The 22,208-nt window shown below is 41.3% G+C and overlaps 2 protein-coding genes across 2 annotated transcripts; one reads left to right on the top strand and one right to left on the bottom strand.

Moving 5' to 3' along the window:
- The first annotated feature begins 143 nt into the window (after positions 1-143).
- C5H10orf88 (chromosome 5 C10orf88 homolog) lies at positions 144-5,564 on the top strand. Its single transcript, XM_074908479.1, has 6 exons — positions 144-356; positions 544-747; positions 1,878-1,950; positions 2,532-2,738; positions 3,582-4,048; positions 5,015-5,564. The coding sequence occupies exons 1-6, from the start codon at positions 205-207 to the stop codon at positions 5,241-5,243; spliced, it is 1,332 nt and encodes a 443-aa protein (XP_074764580.1). The 5' UTR covers positions 144-204; the 3' UTR covers positions 5,244-5,564.
- A 1,335-nt stretch (positions 5,565-6,899) lies between these two features.
- On the bottom strand, positions 6,900-17,381 carry CUZD1 (CUB and zona pellucida like domains 1). The gene is made up of 9 exons (XM_074907912.1): positions 17,300-17,381; positions 15,243-15,378; positions 13,902-14,116; positions 12,662-12,812; positions 11,180-11,403; positions 10,192-10,364; positions 9,129-9,514; positions 8,537-8,805; positions 6,900-7,072 (listed from the first exon to the last, which is right to left on the bottom strand). Exons 1-9 carry the CDS (start codon positions 17,379-17,381, stop codon positions 6,900-6,902), a joined length of 1,809 nt encoding a protein of 602 aa, XP_074764013.1.
- Positions 17,382-22,208: the final 4,827 nt, after the last annotated feature.

The raw sequence follows: 22,208 nt of genomic DNA, 5'->3' as shown, positions 1-22,208 counted from the left end.
ACACCCGTTAAACAGCCCCGGGGCGCCCCGACCCGTTCTCGCCTCCGGGCCGGGGATCGGCCGGTGCCTCCGGGCGGGTTCCCGCCGCGCCGCCCCAGCCGCGCATGCGCAGAGGCCGCTTTGCGCAGGCGCGGTCCGCCCGCCCGCCCGCCGCCGGGAGGGCCGGTGCCGCCGCCGCTGCTCGGTTCCGCCCGCGGCGTTGCGATGGCGAGCGGCTGCGCGGCCGCGGAAGAGGAGGAGGAGGCGGCGGCGGAGCCGTGCTGTGTGGCCGTGGGGTGCTCCTGGTCCTGCGCGCCGCCGGACGGCCTGGCCCGGGCGCTCTGCCTGCGGCGGGACGCGGGCGGCGGCGAGGCAAGGTGAGGGCGGCGGAGGGGAGGGGGAGACGGGCTGTCCGCCGCCCTTGGGGACCGGCCGCCCCTCAGCGGCTGCGACCGAGCGGGCGGCGTGAAGGGGCGCCGGGCTGGGCCTGGGGGGCGGCGGCGGGGCGGGAGCGGGCCTGGCGGGGCAACGCGGCCGTGGCGCTTCCCCCGGTCCCTCCCGTAGCACCGAGGCCGTCGTTGTGGAGAGGCGGACGGGCGGCGGGAGCGAGGAGCCCTGCGTGCTGCACCTGGAGTGTCGGCCGCCCGCCGGCGGGGAGATGGTCTCCGTCGGGATCCTGAGCGAGGCCCGGAACATGGAGGTGTACGTGGGCGAGGAGTACTGCGGCACCGGCCGGGGTGAGGGCCTGGGCGCCGCCCGCTGCCCGGGGTGAGTGGCCGCGGCGGGAGCCTGGAGCGGGAGGCGGGTGCCGGCGGGGGGTGTCTGTGTGTGTGTGATGTGTACGACTGGGTCCCCAACACCGTCAGGCCCTTCTCTTGCTGGCAGCGTCGCTCTCGGTGTATCTGTGAGGTGCTGCTACTAGCAGAGACCTGACGCCGGCCGCACGGTAGCCGCCCGGTTTGGCCTTTCTTGAAGGTCTGTGCAAAACTGGGGAATGGGCACAGGCTCTACGGTCGCCTGGGATAACCCTGGTGTACTCCTCACGGTTACTGCTGGCGTGCACAAAACTTGTCTCTCTGATGAAGATAATAAGGCTGCAGTTATGGTGGTTAGTTGTTCTTTTGTAATTAGCGAAGCTAGTAGTAAGTTGTAAAGTGCTTTACTACAGAAGGAGTTAGGGCAGCTGTAACTTTCTGTATAGTTTAATCTTGCTGGGCAGCAGATCTGCTTATCTCTTCAACAGGTCTCTTTTAGCCGATCTTTACCAAAAGATCTGTTGTCTCTTTGCTACTTAGTCATCTCACACTTTTAAGAATAAGAGAGAAAATAATTTAAAAAAAATAAGGATTTGTTTTCCCCTTCCAGTACTTCCGTCTGTACTTTGCCGGGGGAATTAAAGTAATGTCTTATCTTTTGTTTTTAAGTCATTATATGGCACATCTACTACTTAATTAGCTGAATTAAAACAGCTGACTCAGAGCCTCAGGAGAGCTGTGTGAATAACGTTCAGAACCTCAAAAGTTTCTCTAGTAGCTAATGTATGTACGCATACAAATCCTTTCTTACATACATATCCGATAAGATTCAATACAAGCATTAAAACTGCATACCATATTAGAAATAGCTTCCAGTCAGTCTTGTTTCTTACCTAAATATTTACTGTGTGTATAATGTTCAGAACCTCAAAAGCTTCTCTGGTAGCTAATGTACGTACGCATACAAATCCTTTTTTACATATGTATCTGATAAGATTCAATACAAGCATTAAAACTGCTATACCACATTCGAAATATGTTCCAGTCAGCCTTGTTTCTTATCGAAATATTTACTGATATAGAGTATTTCTACTAAAGTACTTCATATAGTGATGTCACAAGTCTTTTATTTTATTTTTCTAGCGAGACTGAACAGGTGACTTTATACAAAAAGTACCTTAAGTTCGAATGCCCTGCAGCCTCCTGTAGAATTAAGGTAGGAAGTTGAACAGAATTGTTTTATTTTTCCCTGCCTTTTTAATCACTTAATTGACTAAACTGCGTTGCTCGTAGTCAAAATAATTGTTTTTATACGCTTCATCACTTCATGTAATCATTTAAAAATCTGTTAGGTGGTGCTTTGTATTGATAGCAGAGTTCTTCAAAATTTGTATCACAGTTTTCTTTTTATGAAACTTTATATAAGAGATATAATATAGTCTTAGAGGGAAAAAAGTTTGTAAACCAGATAAACTGCAGATGAATCAACAGTTGCTATGTAATTAGAACTGCCCACTCTGATGTGGTTAAATAACCTCATGAAAATCTGTATGACCACTGCTCTTAAGCGCTTAGACGATCAAAGCCTCATTTATTTTTGGGTCATGTAGGCACCTCTGTTCCAGTCAGAATTTTCCAAAGAGTAATAGAAAGGAGAAATCGGCTTAATTTCTCTGGAAAAGAGTTCAGCATTGTTGTTCCCACGACTCAAAGAATAACGCATTGTCCCATACATACAAAGAAAACACAAAACTATTTTCTTCCTAATTGAAGTATTTTTTTTCCTTCTTGCAATAGCTGCTCTCCATTGGTGAGAAACAGAGAGTACTCATCAGTAAAATAATTGTACAAGTGAAAACAGTGTCTGCAAAACTAGCAACTGATTTTCCTCTACTAGGCTCAAGCATAGATCTAGACAGAGTGCAAACTATAATGGAATCTATGGGATCTAAGTTGTCTCCAGGTGCTCAGCAACTCATGGACATGGTCCGATGTCAGCAGAAAGTAAGTCGCTCTGCTTTTCCATAAACATAAGTAGTACTGATCTGTGACCTTGCTTTCTGTAACAGTCAAGCATGTTCTAAACTGATTCGGTGAAAAAGATTTCAGATGAGCTTTTTTTAACCCACGTTTTCTGCCATTTTAATGCTCGTTTAGCTATTGCCACCCTTAAATGAGCACAATGAATAAAGATGGTATACTTGAGGAATCACTGTGCATACGCCAAGTCCAGAGTTAAGAACTCTGTATAGTCATTTTAAACTTCACTGCCATCCTACTCTTTCTGTTCGTTTCCACTGTCACTGCTTGTCAAGGGTGGTAGGCGTGTTCCCTGTAATGTTTGGGATGTAGGTAAATGGGCTGGTTTGTCTCCTTTATGGTTATTAAAAGCATGTCACCTTCGCAGAATCACAATCTAGTTTGGAAAAGACTTTGAAGATCATCTAGTCCAACCATTAACCTAACACTGACCGTTCTTCAGCTAAAGGGAACATGCTCTTACGGAGCATTTATTTGAATCAGATCCTAATCCTGTAAAGCAGGCTATTTCAACAGAATCCTGAGTCCATCAGATGTTAATAACGTTCAGTCATGGGGACATAGCATGGTAAAAATGAAGTCAGTAAAACTGTTTCGTTACTTGGAGACTGACAAGATAATTAACACATAGTATGTACAGGGAAAATCTTTTCTGTGCTTTTCTCTAAGAATATAATTCAGAACTACTTGTAAAATCTTTGCACCACACTTGTAGAATACAGAGTTATAAAGTATCTACTTCTATTTTATAATTTCCAGTATATTTTAATACTTAAATAGTAATTGTATTGTTTTTCTTTCCATCAGAACAGTTTACCTCTTGGAGACAAACTTAATTGGATCTTTGGGAAAAACTCAGACTTTGGGGGTGAGGCAGTGGATGGATTGCGCAGTGCAGCTGTTCAGACGTCACTAGATCATTCAGCCAGTGAACCTTTGCCTGTTAAAAATCACTTAACAAGTGAAACAGTATATGAAGACTTAAAAATAAGTCATGATTGGAACGCACAGGTGCCTGAAAGAGGGAATGCTTTTGAGTCTGAAAGACTTACTACCCAGCAAAATACAGTTGACCTCAGAAATGATTTTAAAGTCATCGGATCTTTGCATATACAGGAACAAGTGAGCGAAACCCCAAATGTAGCTAATCCACAGGTGCTTCTTCCTTTTCTTCGAAACTTATGTAGTCAGGTAAATCATCTTCGGCTAAAAGATGGCGATAGGCATTATGGTAAAAATGCAGTGACTAAAGAGGAAGGCATTCAGTGCATTGGGTAAGTTCAGTTTGGTACACGTATCGAAGTAGTAGTTTGACTGCATTTATTGACAAATTTAAAAAATAAAATACATAATGTAAGCGTTTTATTTGCTTAAAAGCAATAGCAAATTTTAAAATGAAGTGGGTTTGGAGGTTGTGTGGCAATGAACACGATTAGAATTAATTTTTCAGATGAACTGCTTGAGTATAGGAGTTTTTTCGGAAGAAATCACATCATTTGTTGTTACTAAACTGTGTCTTTTGCCTCTTTCACCTTTTAGGATTTAAAAAAAAGTTTATTCTTTCTGTAATTCATACACATTGTTTTTCTCATCTGTTACTACATTTTCATTTTCACTACTTCTACCTTCTAAATTCTTATCTCTTCACACTATGTGCCGCGATCTTTCTGCTGTACTTTGCGTGTTTCATCCCACCAATCTTTACTGTTCCTCCTCATTTGATCCTCCATCACAATGCAAACTTCGTAGTAGTAGTTTGATAACTGAGTAACAATAGTGGAATTGGTGAGACATGGGAATGTTGTTTAGGAATCTGGGTTCTAACAGAGCCTGCAGATGCGAAAATAAAAAATGAGATGGTTTGTGTAACTCTTGAAATGCTTTAGCTGAAAAGAGTAAAGTCTGCTGTACTGACAGTTTGAACTCTGTGCGTACAGTAGAGTTGTATGGGTTTTGTTATGTGTAGCTAAGCTGTCTAATGCATAATTGAGCCTTTAGAAAAATCAGGCTGAAAAATGACGACTATATACTGTAGCATGTAAAAATTTTTGAGATTTAAAATGTGGTAGGCAGGCAACCTATTTCACTTATGCTTAAAAAGCTAATACCTTCCAAGGTTTGTTGTCTAATAAATGAGATTTTCACATTTAAAAGAAGTTCAAGTGCCCAGATCATCTCTATCATGCCCCTTGTCATTAAGAAATAGGTTGTACTTACTCTTTTATTTGCTCTTTTCACAGAGTAGAACAACAGCCCATTTGCTCCTATTTGGAAAAGATCATCTCAAAAAATATGGATCTGATGGAGAGAAAACTAATGGACTATATTGATTGCCAAATCCAGGCTCTTCAGACACATATAGATAATAAAATGGTTCTCTTAATGGACTTGGTTCAGAACTCAAAGCCAAACAAAATTTCACAAGCACGCTATGATTCTAACGAAGGGCTCTCTAATGGAGAGAGATAGGTGTATATAGATACAGGACTTCAGTGCAAGTACTTTAAGGGCAACTATACTTTACCAAGCTTAGTATTTATGGAGTTATAACTGTAAAAAAACCCCTCAGTGTTGTTGACTTGCATTTTGTTACTGTAATTCTATCCACATTGTACACAGTTGTTTTATGAAAGATCATAAGAATGTGTGTGTTTTCCTAAATATAAGGATTTTGTATGCCCTTTGCGGCTTATTTATTTAAAGAGCATTGCTAAAATGCCGTATGAAACAGTTCCCCAGTTTCAATTTCAACCATGGAGCAGTAATCTAAATAAACCGAATTACAGCTTTTACCTATGTGTAATCATTTCACTTTTTTGTTGTCTTGGTTTTTGATGGGTAACATGCTACCAGTAGAACAGAATGTAGTTTCTTTATGCTTTTGGCTTATCTTAACGGCACTCCTGTTAAAGATTTTTAATACTCCCATCTATAAGAGGAAGGGTAGTACAGGCATTGCCTAACTTAGACTGTTTAAGGAGCCAGGTTTAGAGAGACAGGCTGACTTGAAGCCCAGCCTGGGTTCTTTGAAAGCCTTGCTGGCTGTGTAGATGCCTAAGCTAGGAATCTAGGATCCTTAAGTGATATCTAAAACAAGACTTATTAAACTTTTCCCTCCTAAATGAATGGAATCATGCAGGAACAACTGAAATGAAGGGGTGCTTAGCAGACCTGTATGTGTCCATGTTTCATTACCTGAAGAAATGGAAGTACTTCATTCGTGGGCCCTCTCAAGGGGACTTTGTTGCCTGATAGGACATGCTGGGGTAGGTAGGATCTGCTGCACTTCACCAGCCTTAGGCCAGAGATGTAGTCTTAGTGCATCATATTTAACCTGTTGGGATCAGTTCTGCTGTCATTTTGGGAGATAGAAATGGGAGTCAAAGTCACTCTTTTGTGGAAGGTCAAGCTTCATACTTCATTCTGTTTATTGCTCTTTGAATTCTGGGGTATGCTGGTTAACTTGGACCGTGTAAGGACTGTGTGGCAAACTCCTAAGTTGGGTGCACAGGTGTTGGTTTTATTTGGTGTCTTAAAATGCTTTGAGCAAAAGCTATCGACGGGGAAACAAGTGTGACTCAACTAGCAGTATAAGTACATACAATCCGGTATCTTTACCTAATCTATCTAATGTTTTCTCTTTCTCCAGAAAAACTGATGTCTTTTGAAGACTGTCAGATCTTGATGGTAGCAACCCCCAGGAGTAGATTTTTGAAGAAAGGATAATTTGCTTTGAACAGACATATTGCACTTGTCCCTCAGCTTAACTCGTGCCAGGTGCAAAGTGATTGAAAAAGATAAAAAGATAATTTAGGTCACTTTTTCTCTTTTGGAAGAAAAAAAATCTTGTACTTTACACCTGTGAAGTCAGTTTTTAGATGCATTTTAAGCAACACCCTGAGGTAAACACTTACAGGCTTTTTCAACTCAGTGATTTAAGATACAGTACTACGTTGAGAGGATTTTTTTAATTACAAAAAAAGTTGGAATATGTTTCCAAGCATTGTTGCTTGTTCCAAGGCTTTTAGTTTATTGATTTTTGATTGGTTTGGGGTTTTTTCTCTCTCCTCCTTGGGTGACAGATCTGAGTAGAAGTTAACACAAATTCAGAGTATCTTGAAGTAGTTAATAGGAGCTCTGGATTTTTTGGTAGCTGTATCCTGCTTGATGTTTGTGATATTTTAGTATCACAGTTACCACAATGACAATATTTGAAATTAAAGCCACAAATGAAAGAGTGTAGAAGCTGTATTGTTGCAGGTTCCGGGTTTCTTCGGCATCTGCTTTAGTGAAGGATTCTGTGTGGAGGAAAAAATTAAGTGGGATGTTTAAAGTTTTGAATACCGTGTCATTTCAATGAAAAATAAGCCTTTCTTCAAATATTTTGGTTCTGAGGAGTTGACCCACACCAACTGCAAATTCTGAATCTAAAGTACTATAGAGTTATAAAAATTTGGAATAAAACAGCCATGCAGAAGAGCTTTGCAATGTTAACAAATTCTTTGGTATTGCTGCAGCCAGATTTCTGCCAAGCAGTGCTTCTGTTATCTTTGTAACTGGATAGATGGGAGACATTGCGGAAGCAAAGCTGGGCAAAGAAGAAACTCATGATTCTAACCCTGTCACTTCTAATGGTTTACTAGCTGCTCCTTGGTAAAAATCATGATTTTCTGTAAATCATGAAAGATACTATGAGCATTAATCTCTGTTTTATAATACATTGGGTGTGATCTATTTGCCCTTGAACCCTTTTCACATTATACATGTGTCTGGTTTCTAGCATATAGATGCAAAATCTTTTACTATTGAAATAAATGGGAGCATGTTTAAAATTGTGCTAGAGTTCAAAGAGGTTAATAATTATTTTTAAAAGGAAGAAAACGTTTATTACTATTCGGAGCATGATTAATGCTAAACAGTTCTTAGATCTGACTCCTGAAAGTGTGTGGCACACTGTGCTTTTCTCAGGTGAAGCACTGTGCTCAGAAAAGTTGGAATGATGGGTGGAGTGGGAGTTGCAATACAAGCTCTTTAAAATAGTTTTTTCTATATTTTTCAGTCCATTCTACGTTAGCTCTTGCTTCTCTGGACCACTGTAGAGCTGACTACAAATTGTGCTGAAAAGTATGGCAGATTGGGGCACTTAGAACCAGTTTGCAGCTCTAATTTGAACGTGTGGTGCTTCTGATATCTGCTCCACTGGCTGTCCTCTTCATATTTTTATTCTAATAGACAATACGTACAGTGTGAAGATTCAGCCTAGCCTGGAAGAAGTCGTTTATGTTTATCATCTGGCATAGCTTTTCTGTAGTACCAACAAAAAACTGGGTGAAACTGAGTGGACTCTTAGAAGATACAAAGGTTGTAACGAAGGCTGACTGTGATAAGTAGTCTGTGGCTTTGAGAAGTGAGCCCTAGTCCCTGTGTATGCCTCAAAAAATGTCACATTTGAAAATCTGAATTATTCTCTTGCTGTTCGTAACTTTTTCTGAATACAAAGTCAGATTCCACATACACTAGTTCTGTAATAGGAGTAAGCACTGCTTTTTCTCCTTCCAAGTCCCCCCTAATCCAAAAGATTTATCAGTCTGTCACTTTGAAAAGTACTTCTGTGATCTCAAAGCACAAACTGTTGAGCTCATTGCTCTGATACCACGCTAGTTTTGAACTAGTGTAGCTCACATTTCATTAGCAGAACGATGATAACAGCTTTACACCAAGGAAGAGCTTAATCAGGTTCTTAACTTATGTATTGCCCTTACCTGGGTGATCAGCAGACCTGAGATCTCTTTTCAGGCGGATGGGACCTACTACTGTATTAGTTTTCCACGTGTATGAAGAAATAGCTCTTTTTTGCCTGGAGATGCAGCCTTCGGTACAGCGAGAGTTTGTGGTTTTGCTGTCACAAATTAAAATGTCACACTGGAGATAAACTGATGCAAAGCTCCGAAGGAACCTGAAGGCATTAAATTTGAATCTTCCATAGTGTTCAAGTGGTGGGTAAGTTACCACGGTGTCATCTTTATTGCAGCTGCAACAGAATTTACAGACCTGTTACAGTCCACGTACAATAATCATTCTTGCTAACTATTAACTATTACCACAGCATTTAAGTAGGGAATTATTTTTACGTGCGGGCATAAAATGATGTGCTTTTTTCCTCTCCCCAGTGCAATGTGGTGCTCATTTTTTTTAGCTCTGTTTATGTAATGCCTTTAAATTTCATAGAAATTTAACTTCCAACCAGAGTCTACTAAAGCAAAGTGGAAGAGAGACAAAAATAAAAGAACTATGGCTGACATTTAGATTGTATTTCCTCACATGTTAGGGGTTAGTCATAAAACAGAGTCTTACCCACTCCTGATTAAGTCATACGTTAGTGATCCAAAATCAGGTTGTGGAGATGCTATACAGCTATCGACAAACACCAGAAGATTTGGGTCAGTGGAATGAAGACTGACTTGAGCAAAAAGAGTTTGGTTCAAGTCGACATAATACGGGGACTGACGTACAGGCTTGGAGAATGAATCTGAATCATAGAATGACATGCTAACTTTGTATCTTCCCACAGCAGTTGTGTTTTGGATTATATTATTTTTCGTTATGTAAATGACTTCTAAGGTTGAATTGTTTTCCATTTTGCATTTTGCAATAATCTCTATGCTCTTTTGACGGGTGATAATGTTGCCAGTTGCAGAGAGGGATACGATGTTGGTGTAAATGATGCTGTGACCTTCATCCTGTAAAAGGAATCGTAGGAAGTGCTCAGGTGCAATTATATGAGCAGTGCAGTTGAATACTGAAGTTACAAAGCTGCCCAGCTATGCTTATCAGAGGCTCAAGATACCTTTGAAATGTGAAACAGGTTTCAATGAAAAAACCCATTGTCAACACTCCTGTTTGTTTTGTTTTGTTTTTTTTTTTTTCAAAACACTGAACCAACCCATGCAGCAAAAAGGTTAAGAAATACCGCATGGAGTGTGGAAACTACCAAAGCTACACTTCAGTCACCCTTATCAGAACAATGCTATGAACTAGCTCTTGGGAATCTTCACACCTTGGGGGTTTTTCCCCTTTCCTTGTGACTCCAGGATAAGTGCCAGCTGTAGCACTTGCGGAGAATGTTTAAGTTACCTAATGTCATGCTACTTCTAATAACCTGGACTGGAGAGGGAATGAAACATTGGGGGTTAATTTGCGTGGATTCTCCTGGACTTCCGTGGAAAGGCTCATTGCTCATCAGGTCCTTAAAGAGGAAGAATGTTCTACTTCAAGACTGAAAACAGACAACGGGATGAGTGAAGTGAAAGCAAATCTGTTGGCTTATTCACATGCTATTTATGAACTGCTTTTAGAAGCTCTTGTCATTCATAAGCTATTGTTAGCTTCCTCATGTAACATTTTTTCCCCCATTTACCTTTTTAGTTGTTCCACAGCTGGCTAATGGGAAGGAAAAGATCACCGACTCTGCTACAACGGGCCTGCAAGATGGATCATTCAGCTGCAGGTGAGTTTCATTATAACCAAGAGAGGCCAGATAAGACTTGCTCAGAACAATTTTCATGCTGTCTGAAGAGCATGTAAGGAATGCTGCCATTGAAAGAGGAAAAAAACCACAAAACAAACATATTACCACAAACTACTGCAGTCATTTCTCACTTGGTCTAGATCCTTGAAGCTGTTGTGTGCCTCTTGATCTGTCAGTCTGAAACAGCTCCTGCACATTTGAGGTTATGCTGAAGTTGGAAGAAACTTTCATGCTCAACTTCAGAAATGTTAGATAAGCAAAACCATGGAAAACTCATGCTGAAAATTTAATCACAGTAACACGGAGTGAAATGCAGCCTTAATAAGGGGGAAAAGGAGTCAAAGTGCTAGTACAGAATGGAGGGTGGAGAGACTGATTTATGGCAGACATCAAGGCTTTAGAAGCTCCTTTTCCACCTCAGTTAATGAGAAGTTGGGCATGCAAACATGGAGACAATAAGGGGAATGGTCCAGCTCTGGGGGAAGGGAAATTACAACACACCTAAACCCTGTTGGACTAACTAGTGCAGACTATTTTCCTGAGTATCTCAGGGAACAAAAACATTTAAATTAACCAGTCAAAAAAGTTGATATCTCTAGGATGGTGACAGTGCCTGCTTTGTCCAAAAGAAAGAAAAAAACCTCGGATTTTTAGTGGTGCCAGCTAGAGAAAGGATCAAAAGAATAAGCTTTATTTTGCAGTTGGGTCAGGTAATAACATAGGTGAGACTAATGTGGGATTTTTGCATGTAAGGAGGGTTACTGACAACCAGTAAAAAGGCTTAAATCCTCAATATCGGCCATCAGTTCTTTTTGATATTTATAAGGGGAGGCAAGAATCATACATGAGAATAAGAAACAGCATCCTGTGTACTTACTGTCAGGCTCCACAGGACCTGGCAGCGGAATGCTGATATACTGGGCAGAAAATCCTCTGTAGGAGTTGGCATAGTCTGTAGAGAGAACAACTGTCATAACATTTGAAGAAGATTCAAATGCAGGCTGAGCACGACCACATACTTTTCCTATTAAGCCGGTGTTAGTGGTGAGGCCATCATAGACTGCTGTGAAGTCAAATCGGCAGTTTTGATCTAGTTCCAGGCTGTAGGCAGAGAAAAGATAATTACAGGGTAATCTGAGTAAAGACAACGTTGGTCATACTGGATAGAGGATCCAGTGCAGATAAAGTGGTGAATTCCCATCAGCTGAAATAAGCGAATGGAGAATAAATGAATACATAAATAGACATTACTAAAACCAAATAAAATATGAAAAACTCTTAAAGGCAAGAAATACTGAGGAGCAGGATTCTGCTCCCAATGAAATAACAAACGTTTTGCCATAGCTCGACAGAAGCTGAGTCAGGTATGCTTTTATAGCTCTGATACTGTATGTATTGATTGCTACTTATTTACTAAAAATAACCACACCTTCAAATGCATATATATATGTATAAATAATCCTGTATCTTAAAGACCTTTTAAAGTGTATGGTTGAGTTCTGTGGATCTCTGAAACCTGTTGTGTATGTCACCAGAGGAAGGCTTTTGCCCTTTTTGTCAGTCTGCATGAGAGCTGCTCTCAGGTGAGAACACAGACCACACTGCAGAGTTCACCTTCTCAGAGGGCAGTGGTTAAGGTAACCATTTCCTATAGAATCCTCTGCGTTTCATACTGAATTCTTATACAGCATTCTGTAGTCTGAATACCTCAGGAGGTGTTCTTGAAGATACTGCCCTTCAAATTCCCTTGTTCTTGAGACTTCCCTTCATGCACAGGTGTCAGCTGCTGCAGGGAAAGCCAGAAAAGGGGCTATCAGCCCACTACATATGGGCAACCAGCCCTGATAAAGAGCTCTATGGGTCAGGGAAGCCCATGCCAGTGTGGTTTCCTTATGAAAATGCATCCATTAGCATTTGTGCTTGGAAGTACTCAAGCCAGTGCTGTGCAATTTTTTTCCCAGTGGCCAGCAATACTGAGGAAGATGTGCTTTAGGCAATATTTGCTTTATTCTTTCGACCCTTAGTTCTAAACTGCAATTGCAGTGCACATGATGGTTTTAAACCTGTTCCTTATGTAGCAAAAGCTTTACTTACACTGATGGTTTTAAATTCTGATCATTCAGGCTAGCTTAAAATGGACCTACACCTCATGGTTAGTCACCTGCACTGCAGTAGCTATAGGGTAATGTATAGTGATGTGAAACACATTGCAGTTACTTTATCATAAGAGTCAGCAAAGCATATTTGTTTTAAAAGTGTATAGCTAAAAGCTTGAAAGCACTTCTGGTTCCTGTGTTTAAAGTAATACCTTTAAAAGGAATGAAAAAAAGAGTAATAGAGCGTTAGGGCATTTACTCACAAAAAATCCTGGAACTGTAAGTTTATCTTTGAGTTTTTTGCTGTTTTTATGTGCCAGACACAGTACATAAATTCCGGGTAGGCTGCTGGGTAGTTGGGGCTGGTAAATGTCCCATTAGGACCAGTCAATTGTCCCCCACAATTTTCAATTTCTGAAAAGAATAATAGATATATCGGTAACATAATAGTATACATAATGAGCCATAAAACATAAATTAAAGATCTAAAGTTATGTCACCAGCAGGATTATTTCTTTATGTTTCTGTTCCTTTGGAAATGATTAAAGGTACTAAAGATAGAACTTCTATAGAGGATTTTAGGTCAGCTGGATGTTACAAAATGAAGCCTGTTGTCACTATGGGGTATCCGTGAGGCACAGTGTAATGACATCTGAGACGGCTGTAGATGAGTTAGCTTTGATACTGTGGGCAATATAGTTATATCTACATTTCAGGTAAATTCGGTGCCATCTTGAAAAACTGCTAATGAAGATGCTACACCAACCAAAAGAAAAGAGACTTCATGTTAGAGAAATCTATGAGGCCTTCCTCAGTCAGGACCTCTGTGGAAGTGCAAAATCTTCAAGTTTGAGAGAGATTTTACTTGATAGATAAGGGCAAAATAAAATCAAGTGAGTGGAAACCTCAGAAAGACGAATGTAGACTATAAATAAGGCATAATTTTTCAGTAGCAAAGTTAAACACTGAAGCAGCATAAACTAGGATGTGTTAACTACTCTGTAAAATTGAAGCTTTTAAGAGCTTAATGTCATGCCACTTATCAGCAGAAGCAAAGGAACTGGTCACAAGCAAAGCCTGATTTTGTTCAAGCTATCCTTTAAGGAAAAGATGTAAGGACCTTGTTCAGTGAAAAGCCTGACTTCTGTGACCTGTACTCAGCAGAAGTTTTGACTAGTTTCTCTTCCTGGGTAAATGCTAGAGTATTTACAAACTGAGTTAATTTAGTAGAAGCCTGTAAGTAAAAGTAGAGTCCCCTAATGCTGTCTTTGCAGTCATTTATCTGAGTAAAATGTAACTTCTTAAGCTCTGTACAAGTGCACTGTCGTTTTGCTGCGTCTTTCCTTTCACTGATTTTTTCCCCCACACCATTCTCTAAGGCCAGAAGAACTGAGTGAGACTAGTTAAAGATTCTGTTAATAGTAGCTAACTGCAGTCCAAAACTTCCTCTTAATGGAAAAATTTATTTTAATGATGCAATTAAAATGGTATTTAATGACTTACTTGTGTCTGGTGAAATGAAGTAATAGAAGACAAAGAAGTTTCTTGTGAAAGCCACGGAGTTTGTTGTTATGAGAAAAGTTAAACTGTTTGTAGATGACTGAAGTACTGGGACTGCATCAGTGTCGTTACATACTTGTCCAAGAAGAGGTGAATCAGTTGAGGGACCATCATATACTTTAATACTTTCTGTTTCACAGCTTGAAGATGGAGCAAATCTATTGAAAAAACAGTGAGAACTACCTAAGCTCACTGATAGATACGCAGAGGAGTGGCATCCTCAGGGGTGGATGTTGGGACTGGTGGTGTTTAACATCCTTGTTGGTGACATGGGCAGTGGGATCAAGGCACCCTCAGCAAGTTCACCAATGACCCCGAGCTGTGTGGGGCGGTGACACGCTGGAGGGAAGGGATGTGCCATCCAGAGGGACCTGGACAGGCTGGAGAGGTGGGACATGCAAACCCCATGGAGTTCAACAAGGCCAAGGGCAAGGTCCTGCCCGTGGGTCGGGGCAATCCCCAGCACAAATCCAGGCTGGGCGAGGAGTGGCTGGAGAGCAGCCCCGAGGAGAAGGACTTGGGGGTATCAGTGGATGGAAAACTGACTGTGAGCCAGCAACGTGCGCCGGCAGCCCAGAAAGGCCCCGTGTGCTGGGCTGCACCCAGAGCAGGGTGGGCAGCAGGGCGAGGGGGGGATTCTCCCCCTCTGCTCCGCTCTGTGAGACCCCCCTGCAGGGCTGGGTCCAGCTCTGGGGCACCAACAGCAGAAGGACACGGACCTGCTCGAGCGGGGCCAGAGGAGGCCACGGAGATGCTGGGGGGGCTGGAGCCCCCCTGTGAGGACAGGCTGAGAGAGTTGGGGGGTTCAGCTGGAGAAGAGAAGGCTCCGGGGAGACCTTAGAGTGGCCCCCCAGGGCTGAAAGGGGCTGCGGGAAAGGGGGGAGGGACTCTGGATCAGGGGTGTGGGGATAGGACAAGGGGTCACGGGTTTAAACTGACAGAGGGGAGATTTAGATGAGATGTAAGGCAGAAATTCTTCCCTGTGAGGGGGGTGAGGCCCTGGCACAGGCTGCCCAGAGAAGCTGTGGCTGCCCCCTCCCTGGAAGGGTTCAAGGCCAGGTTGGACGGGGCTTTGGGCAACCTGGGCTGGTGGAAGGTGGCCCTGCCCGTGGCAGGGGGATGGGACTGGATGGGCTTTAAAGTCCCTTCCAACCCAAACCGTTCTGTGAATCACTGGAGTCCACAATACTGATTGAATACAGAGAAGTATTTGGAGGCAATATTTTTCTGCGCTGTATTCTAATGGAATGAAACTGTACAAGAGCATCTGGAAGAAATACTTACTTAAAATGAGAGAAAAGGAGCCTAATTGTTTGATTTGTATTCCTCTGAATTTGCCAGACGCAGTTTGCATTTGCATTTAGTTCAATGCTTAATGCTTTGTTCAGCTCACGAAGTGAAGCACCACAGCGAGGTACACCTGTTGAAGAACAGCAACAACAAAAACCAGCTTGCGAGGATATCAAGTTTTCTTTTGCAGTAATGTTTCGTCCTCCACCATGCAAAGACTCTGGGACAGTCCGTTACAGAACAGACGTGCAAAATGTACTTTTTAAAAATTTCTATTACTGCAGTTTATGAAACCTGAAGAATCAAATAGTAAAAGAATATTAGAAAGTACATTTTATCCTTATTTTCCTAGTAGCAGAGAAAAAGGGAGTTAGGGGACCACATATCACAGATGAATCTAATGGCAAAACTGGAAACGCAGAGTGATACAGGATACCTCAGCAGCTTTCTTCAGCAAGGTTTGTCAACACAAAAGCACTTCAAGCCTCTGGTCTTTCCCCTGCACTGAGTTCTAAAGATCACTGAATCCAGTTCTGAGATTCGGTGCTTGACTTGAATTTGGGAACCTATGCCCAGAAAATAACAGGCTTTTCAGATTTGATCTTCTAAAGGACTTATGTGTAGCATTACTGTATATTTACTGCTGCATACAATTCTGATTCTCTCATCTTTTAAAGGGTACTGCTAAAGAGGAAAAGCTGCAGAAAATGGCAATGAAGTTGATCAAAAGTTCAGAATAGCTCCCAGACAAGGAGTAAGTAAATGGACTGAAGCATTTAAGGTTGGAAAGGGGAGAACTGGGGAGTAGAGGAGATACTAGAGGTCTATAAATTCATGGAGAGGGTTAATATGGGATATTATCTTCCAGTATAGTAATTCAGTGGCCTGCAGTAAAACCAGTAAGTTGTGGTTTTGAAACAAAAGGAACTGTCTCTTTGCATGTGGGACTTTGCTACAGGGTGATGTGGATGGTAAAAGTGAAACATAAAACAGGTCAAATCCATGCAGGAAAAAGCCTTTGGTAACTATTAAGCACAAAGATAGCATTTCATCTGTTTCAGAAGTCCTCAACCGCATTTGTTGGTGTATTCTGGGGAAGTGTTATGCAGGCTCGTATCTGTATGCTTGCCTGAGCTCTTGGCTGTTTCTGGGTTCAGGATGTGGGACTACCTGGACTTCAACCCAGTTCTCTTCTGAAAAAAACCCCCACAAACCAACCATGATTGACATCACATCACTAAATAAGTTATGAAGTAATTGCAGTAATGGCCATTGTATAGGAAACTTTAGAGAAACCTGATTGAGCATAAAATCTTTCTACTTTAGTATTAATCTGAAATTAATGGTCTGAAAGAGCAGGAAGGATTTCCTATACAGTGTATGCAGTCCCCAATAAAAAGGTCAGACTTTCTGATGAGCTCCGGAGGGATAAAAAATATTTAGGAGAGACCTTTTTCATCACACACAAAACCTCCCAATTGCAAGAGCATTACAAGGTCAGCCCTACCCTCCCTCTGTGTGTCCCTCTGGACTGTTCCGTAGCCAGGCACCACTAGAGCAGCTCTGCAGCAATACTTCGTTATCCTACAGTAGCTACCCGCCATTAGCCAGGTGAATTGCTGATCTGAGCACAGAATGGTGACCCCAATTCAAACAACAAACAACTCTTTGTTGCTTCCGATTGAACAAAGGAAAAATGAAGAAATCTCTTTTTCAAAGCGATCTTTTCCCAGTTAAGTCACTTTATTCCTTTTAGTCCAGTACAGTATTAATTTATAATTGCAAATTTCCATTCCAGAGTAAAATCTCTTCAGAATCAAGTTCTTAGGTTAAAAATTTGCCATAGGGAATTATATATTGAAGTATTTTTATTCACCACTTTTAACGCTTGCTGGCATATTCAAGTGTTACTATTGTGCACCAGTCCATTAAAATACGATGCACTTTTAGAGATACGTTTAACATTTTTTCCATTCAGTTGCCTACAAAATACCTATTGTGCAAAAATTAATAAAATTTCACAGATGAAAAAAATACTTAAATTTCCATACCTGTGGATTCTATTGAGTTGTCTTCTGCGAGAGCTAGAGCAGCAAAGAGAGGCAGGAGGAGGAGCTGTGTGAGCACCTGCATTTTGATGGCAGCTGGGCAGGTTAGAATTTTCTACCCTTTATACCCCCTGATATTTCACAATCATCTTGTATTACATCGTATCATGGAGGGAGGACTTAATCTCTCAGTTACTGTTTCTTTTTAACAGATATAAATGAGAAAGTAACAGCTGTGCCTTTTTATTTTTCTTTTTTAAATATGCACTGCATGGAGTAAGTTTAACTGTGCTTTTGTCGGCGCTCGGGGGTTCAAAGGATATTTCTCAGTTGATTTTGTTGAGCGTCTCCTTGGGTGTGTTGATGTGAGCAGGAATGTTCTGGAAGGGATTGCCAGACTCCCTTGGGAGACATATTCAACAGCGCTGGTCTGCAGGAGCTTGGTTCTTCCCATCTTTGTTTTGACACTCATCCTTTTAGCTTGCACTGGGGAAATCGTTCTGTCTTTTCTGAGGATTCCTCAGGTTGTAAAGTGCAACTATCATAATAGAGTTGTTTTGAGTAATAATTCCCTATTGCTTAAATGTTTATGGATGAACAAGGCCAGATTCATGTTAGTCAGAGATTTAAAAGATTATTGTACTGCAACCACTTTGCAGATAAAACTTTTAGTCCCACAGCAGAAGCTACAAAGAAAAAAAAAAAGGAATCAGCCTTTCCTTCCTGAGGTAAGGAGACAAGCACAGTCCCAAGAGCCTCAATTCCTTCTAGCATGAGACTAATGAGTATCTGTGTCAATATAATTACGTTACTTTGTCTTGAAATCCAGAGCATTTCCTACTGCAGTGACAGATACCCAATCTTTAAAGCTTCCAGGGCTGTGATGGTGCCAGCGCCACAGGTGTGCTGTTACCCTGACCTTGGTTGGGTGCAGTACCTGCGTGGGGTGTGAACAGCCAGGGTTCATGCAAGAGCTTGGCTGTGTGATTCTTTCCAGTGCAGAGAGTGGGTATCCCACAGCTGTGCAAACAGCTGTTCCTTCCAGTTTACTAGAAAAGTCAAATTGCAACGCAGACCTTCTTGAAACACATCCAGGTGATTTACTTTCATAAAGAACTCTCATTATGGGTACAAGTTACTGCTGGGGACATTCCAGTTGGACACAAGAGGAAAATTTTTCACAATGCGAACAATCAGCCACTGGAATAATCTCCCCAGGGAGGTGGTGAGTTCCCCAACATTGGACACTTTCAAGATTCAGCTGGAGGGTGCTGTGCCAGTTTGTCTAGACCGTGCTTTTGCCAAGAAAAGTTGGACCAGATGATCCTTGAGGTCCCTTCCAACCTGCTAATCTACGCTTCTAAGATAAACAACTTTTTTTACGAACCCCCTTTTTTTTTTTTCCTTTTATAATCAAACTGAAATATGCATCTGTAATGATCCTGTATTTCTAATCTCATACCCATGTCTTTTTAAAAACAATTTTCTCAGATTTTTAACTCACTTTAAGGATTTTGAATACAACTCTCTTCATCATGACAACGTACTTCTACTGCCTCTAAACACAGAGGCACTGAATACATATATAACGATGTTGCATCACATCTGAATTCCATTTAGCTTCTGGAAATGCTAAATTTGCATTTACTCTGTATAGTCTTTCATTTCTTAAACCCACACGCATACTTACAAACAATTTTCAAATACTGACATCTATTTTGTATGAGTTTCATGTGTGAACTGGTGTATGGAGCCTTGCCAATCAATGCTGTGTCTATCAGAATCAAGAAAAAAATGATTGTGGCCATGACACCCTGGTAATTTACTCTGATGGTTACAAGTTGGTAGTTAAACTGTTTGGAGTTACCTGTATGTGAATGATTAGGAAATTTTGTTGCTCTGGAGTTGATACTAAGGGACTGGATCCCTAAGCCGTGACCTGGTGATTCTGAAGGGCTGAGCGGGTGCTCCCACTTCGAGCTGGCTGGCAGCTCTGTTTGCACAGACAAGTCTCTAAGCAACTGTGGCTGCTCCTGCTGCTCCGTACTCGTGCTACAAATCCCAGTGTTCAGACTGGTTTTAAATCTTGTGTGTTAAGCCCCTGTGATGGGATGGTGTGATGTGTTCAGATATCAGGTGATGCTGAAATGTTAATGGACCGCTTTGAAACTCCTCTCCCACCTCAAAAGAAAGTGGCCAACAAGTCTTCAGGAAAGTCCTTTAAGATGAGAAGATGATGACTATAGGGAAGGTGTTTTACAATAGCAGATCCTCAGAACAGATTAACCTGCATTTTAGTGCAGAGGAGCAAGGATTCAGCAGTTGTGACACACATTTATAGGCATTTTCTCTCACTGCAGCCAGGAGTGCAGCAGCAGGGAAAATGTGATTTCAAGCACTTTCATTACCTGTGAGAAGCAGAGCAGCAGGGTTAGAGTGTGATGGAGGTTTGTAAGAACTAAGTATGATCAGGAAATAGTCTGGCTCAGGATGGGTGTTACGGTCCTGCGGGATGAGGACTTTGGCTCTGAGCCCGCTCAGCCAATGCCAAGGCTTAACCACCAGGTAAGAGATTAGATCTGGAGCCTTCGTGGGAGATCTGTATAATTTTGGCATTTGAGAGCCGGCTGTGTTTTTCATGGAGAAGCTGCGTTTCAGAATTACTCTAGTTCCTTTTTTGAAGGGATGAGGCATAAAAGGAAAAGTTGCTGAAAAAAGTGGATTTTTGTTGTCTTGTGTGGCACAGCCTTTAGCCACTCGGCATCCTTACTCAGTACAGGACATCTCATTATGAGTCTGAGTAATCGGCACATACTCACCATGTGGAAACTGAGCATTGGCCTTAAAGATGCTTTCCATACTCAGGCCAAACTCACCAGATTATCAAAATTTAATCCATCTCTTTCCCCGAGATGGCTGCTGTAGTCCTGGACAGTTCTGCAATCGACAAGATATTTTTCTCTACTATGAACTGAAAATTATTAATTTCCATTTTTTTCCCACTAAGGCATTGCAAGCAGGACAATTTAACATTAAAGCGCAGAAATGCTTTCTTGGCTTAAAGTGATACTGTTTGAACAGATACTGAAAGAAAAAGGATGAAGCAAATGCTTATGATGAAGTAAATTTAGATGAACGATCTTTTATAGTTCTAATCTCCAGTAATAAAACCTGATAGCTATGGAAAGATTATAATAGTTTATAGGTATTGCAGAGATTATATCTCAGTATGTGTACAGTATTTTTTGCAAATATTTTTGAGTTCATATTTAAGGTAATTGCTCAGACATTGCTGGTTACAAGGGATGCTTATCCTGTGATTTATGTCTCTGTGAGCTCAGAAAGCAGCATGTGATGTGTGTGTCTGTGAGGCAGGTTAATCTTCCTTAAATGCTCAGTATTTGAGTTATTTGGTACAATGGGGAGAACTGGAAGAACGGTGAGAGCGAAACAAAGTCCTGATGAGAAAAATCAGCCAACTGATCCACTTTTTGTCACTGAGAGTATTTACTGAAGTTTAGGGTTTTACAAATCTGGAATATAGATTCAAAAGATCTGGAATTAAGGAACACAAGTACAGCTGAGATTAAAATACCTTTAGAATTACACCCTTTAGTATAACCTATTTTTCGAAATCAGTAGCAAATGTGCAACACACTAATCGTGGATGTAAGTGACCAACATAATGTCAGAAGAAGCATTATTGGGGCTGTTTGGGGATAATAATAGTAATGACACGGTCACTTGTGCTTCTTTTGCCTCTTATGATATAGCCCTGGTAGCGTTGGGAAGAATAACTGTTGTAACTGTTGCAGCCTACTATTTGGCACCGTAGGCAAACTCCTGAGGAGGCCGGACCTCTGAACTGGACAATCCTCTGGCCTGGTGAATAGTAGTTCCTACAGGTTGGGACCCTTACACACCTGCGAAAAGAAAAAAAGGAAAAAGCCCACATATAATTGTTGTACAAAAATTGTGACATGGTCACTAATCCCATTTGTTTCATTGGTTACAAGAAACTTTCCTTCAGAAATTTCTAACTGTGATGTCAATTACAATTCACAGCACAGGACTCCTGAACACAGCTGCAACTATATGGAATTAAAATTTCTATGGGGGTATAATATGTAACACAACATACATAAATGTCACACGTGTATGTAAATGTATAAATGTAAAGCACCTGATGGAATTCTGAGTATGTGAAAAAGAGTTACTGTGTAGGCCTGTTATCTCTCCAAAGCTATTTTTTATTTCATTGTTAGAATTTCTAAAGAGCTATGAAGAAACATTTCCATATACCAGATCAGCTAAAACCCCTTTAATCAGATGCTTCATCCTTCTCTGATTTTTTGATATGATTTGTGAAATACCTTCTGAGAATTTATACCAGTTTTTCTTCCCTAGAAGAATATTATGGTGAATTAAACATAAAAAGCCAACTAAGAAAACTCTTTTTGTCCTAATAGCTAGTTCACTTAAAATCCTATTGCTCCTTGCAAGCAGGTAGCTTAAATGTGTATCTTTGGTGTATGTATTTGTTGTTGTCTGCATTGAAGTCAATCACATGTGAGGAATTGTTTTGAAATAGTTGTGGAGAGATTTTCCTTATTCTCTTCTGACTAAATCAGATGCCACTGTCGTAAAGTCATGAGGATTTGGAGAGACCACACACGTGTCTGTAAATAGCATCAGATTTGGCTCTGTGCAGTAGAGGCTAGCACGAACAAACAAATCCTAGTTTGGCTGAACATAGTATGATGAAGCCCTCAGCGGATTTGAAAAAGATGGTGAATCATAAAAGGCAAACTTGACAATAGATCATCTAGGTGGAGTTTGCTGATACGGAGACTCTGTAACACCGAGTATTGTTTGGGCACCAACATTTCTGTGTGTTTCGTAGTTGAGGTTG

The sequence above is a fragment of the Athene noctua genome, chromosome 5 (assembly GCF_965140245.1).
Source record: "Athene noctua chromosome 5, bAthNoc1.hap1.1, whole genome shotgun sequence".
Classification (NCBI taxonomy): domain Eukaryota; kingdom Metazoa; phylum Chordata; class Aves; order Strigiformes; family Strigidae; genus Athene; species Athene noctua.
Note: the sequence above shows the minus strand (reverse complement) of the source record. Positions and strands in the feature narration are given on the sequence as shown.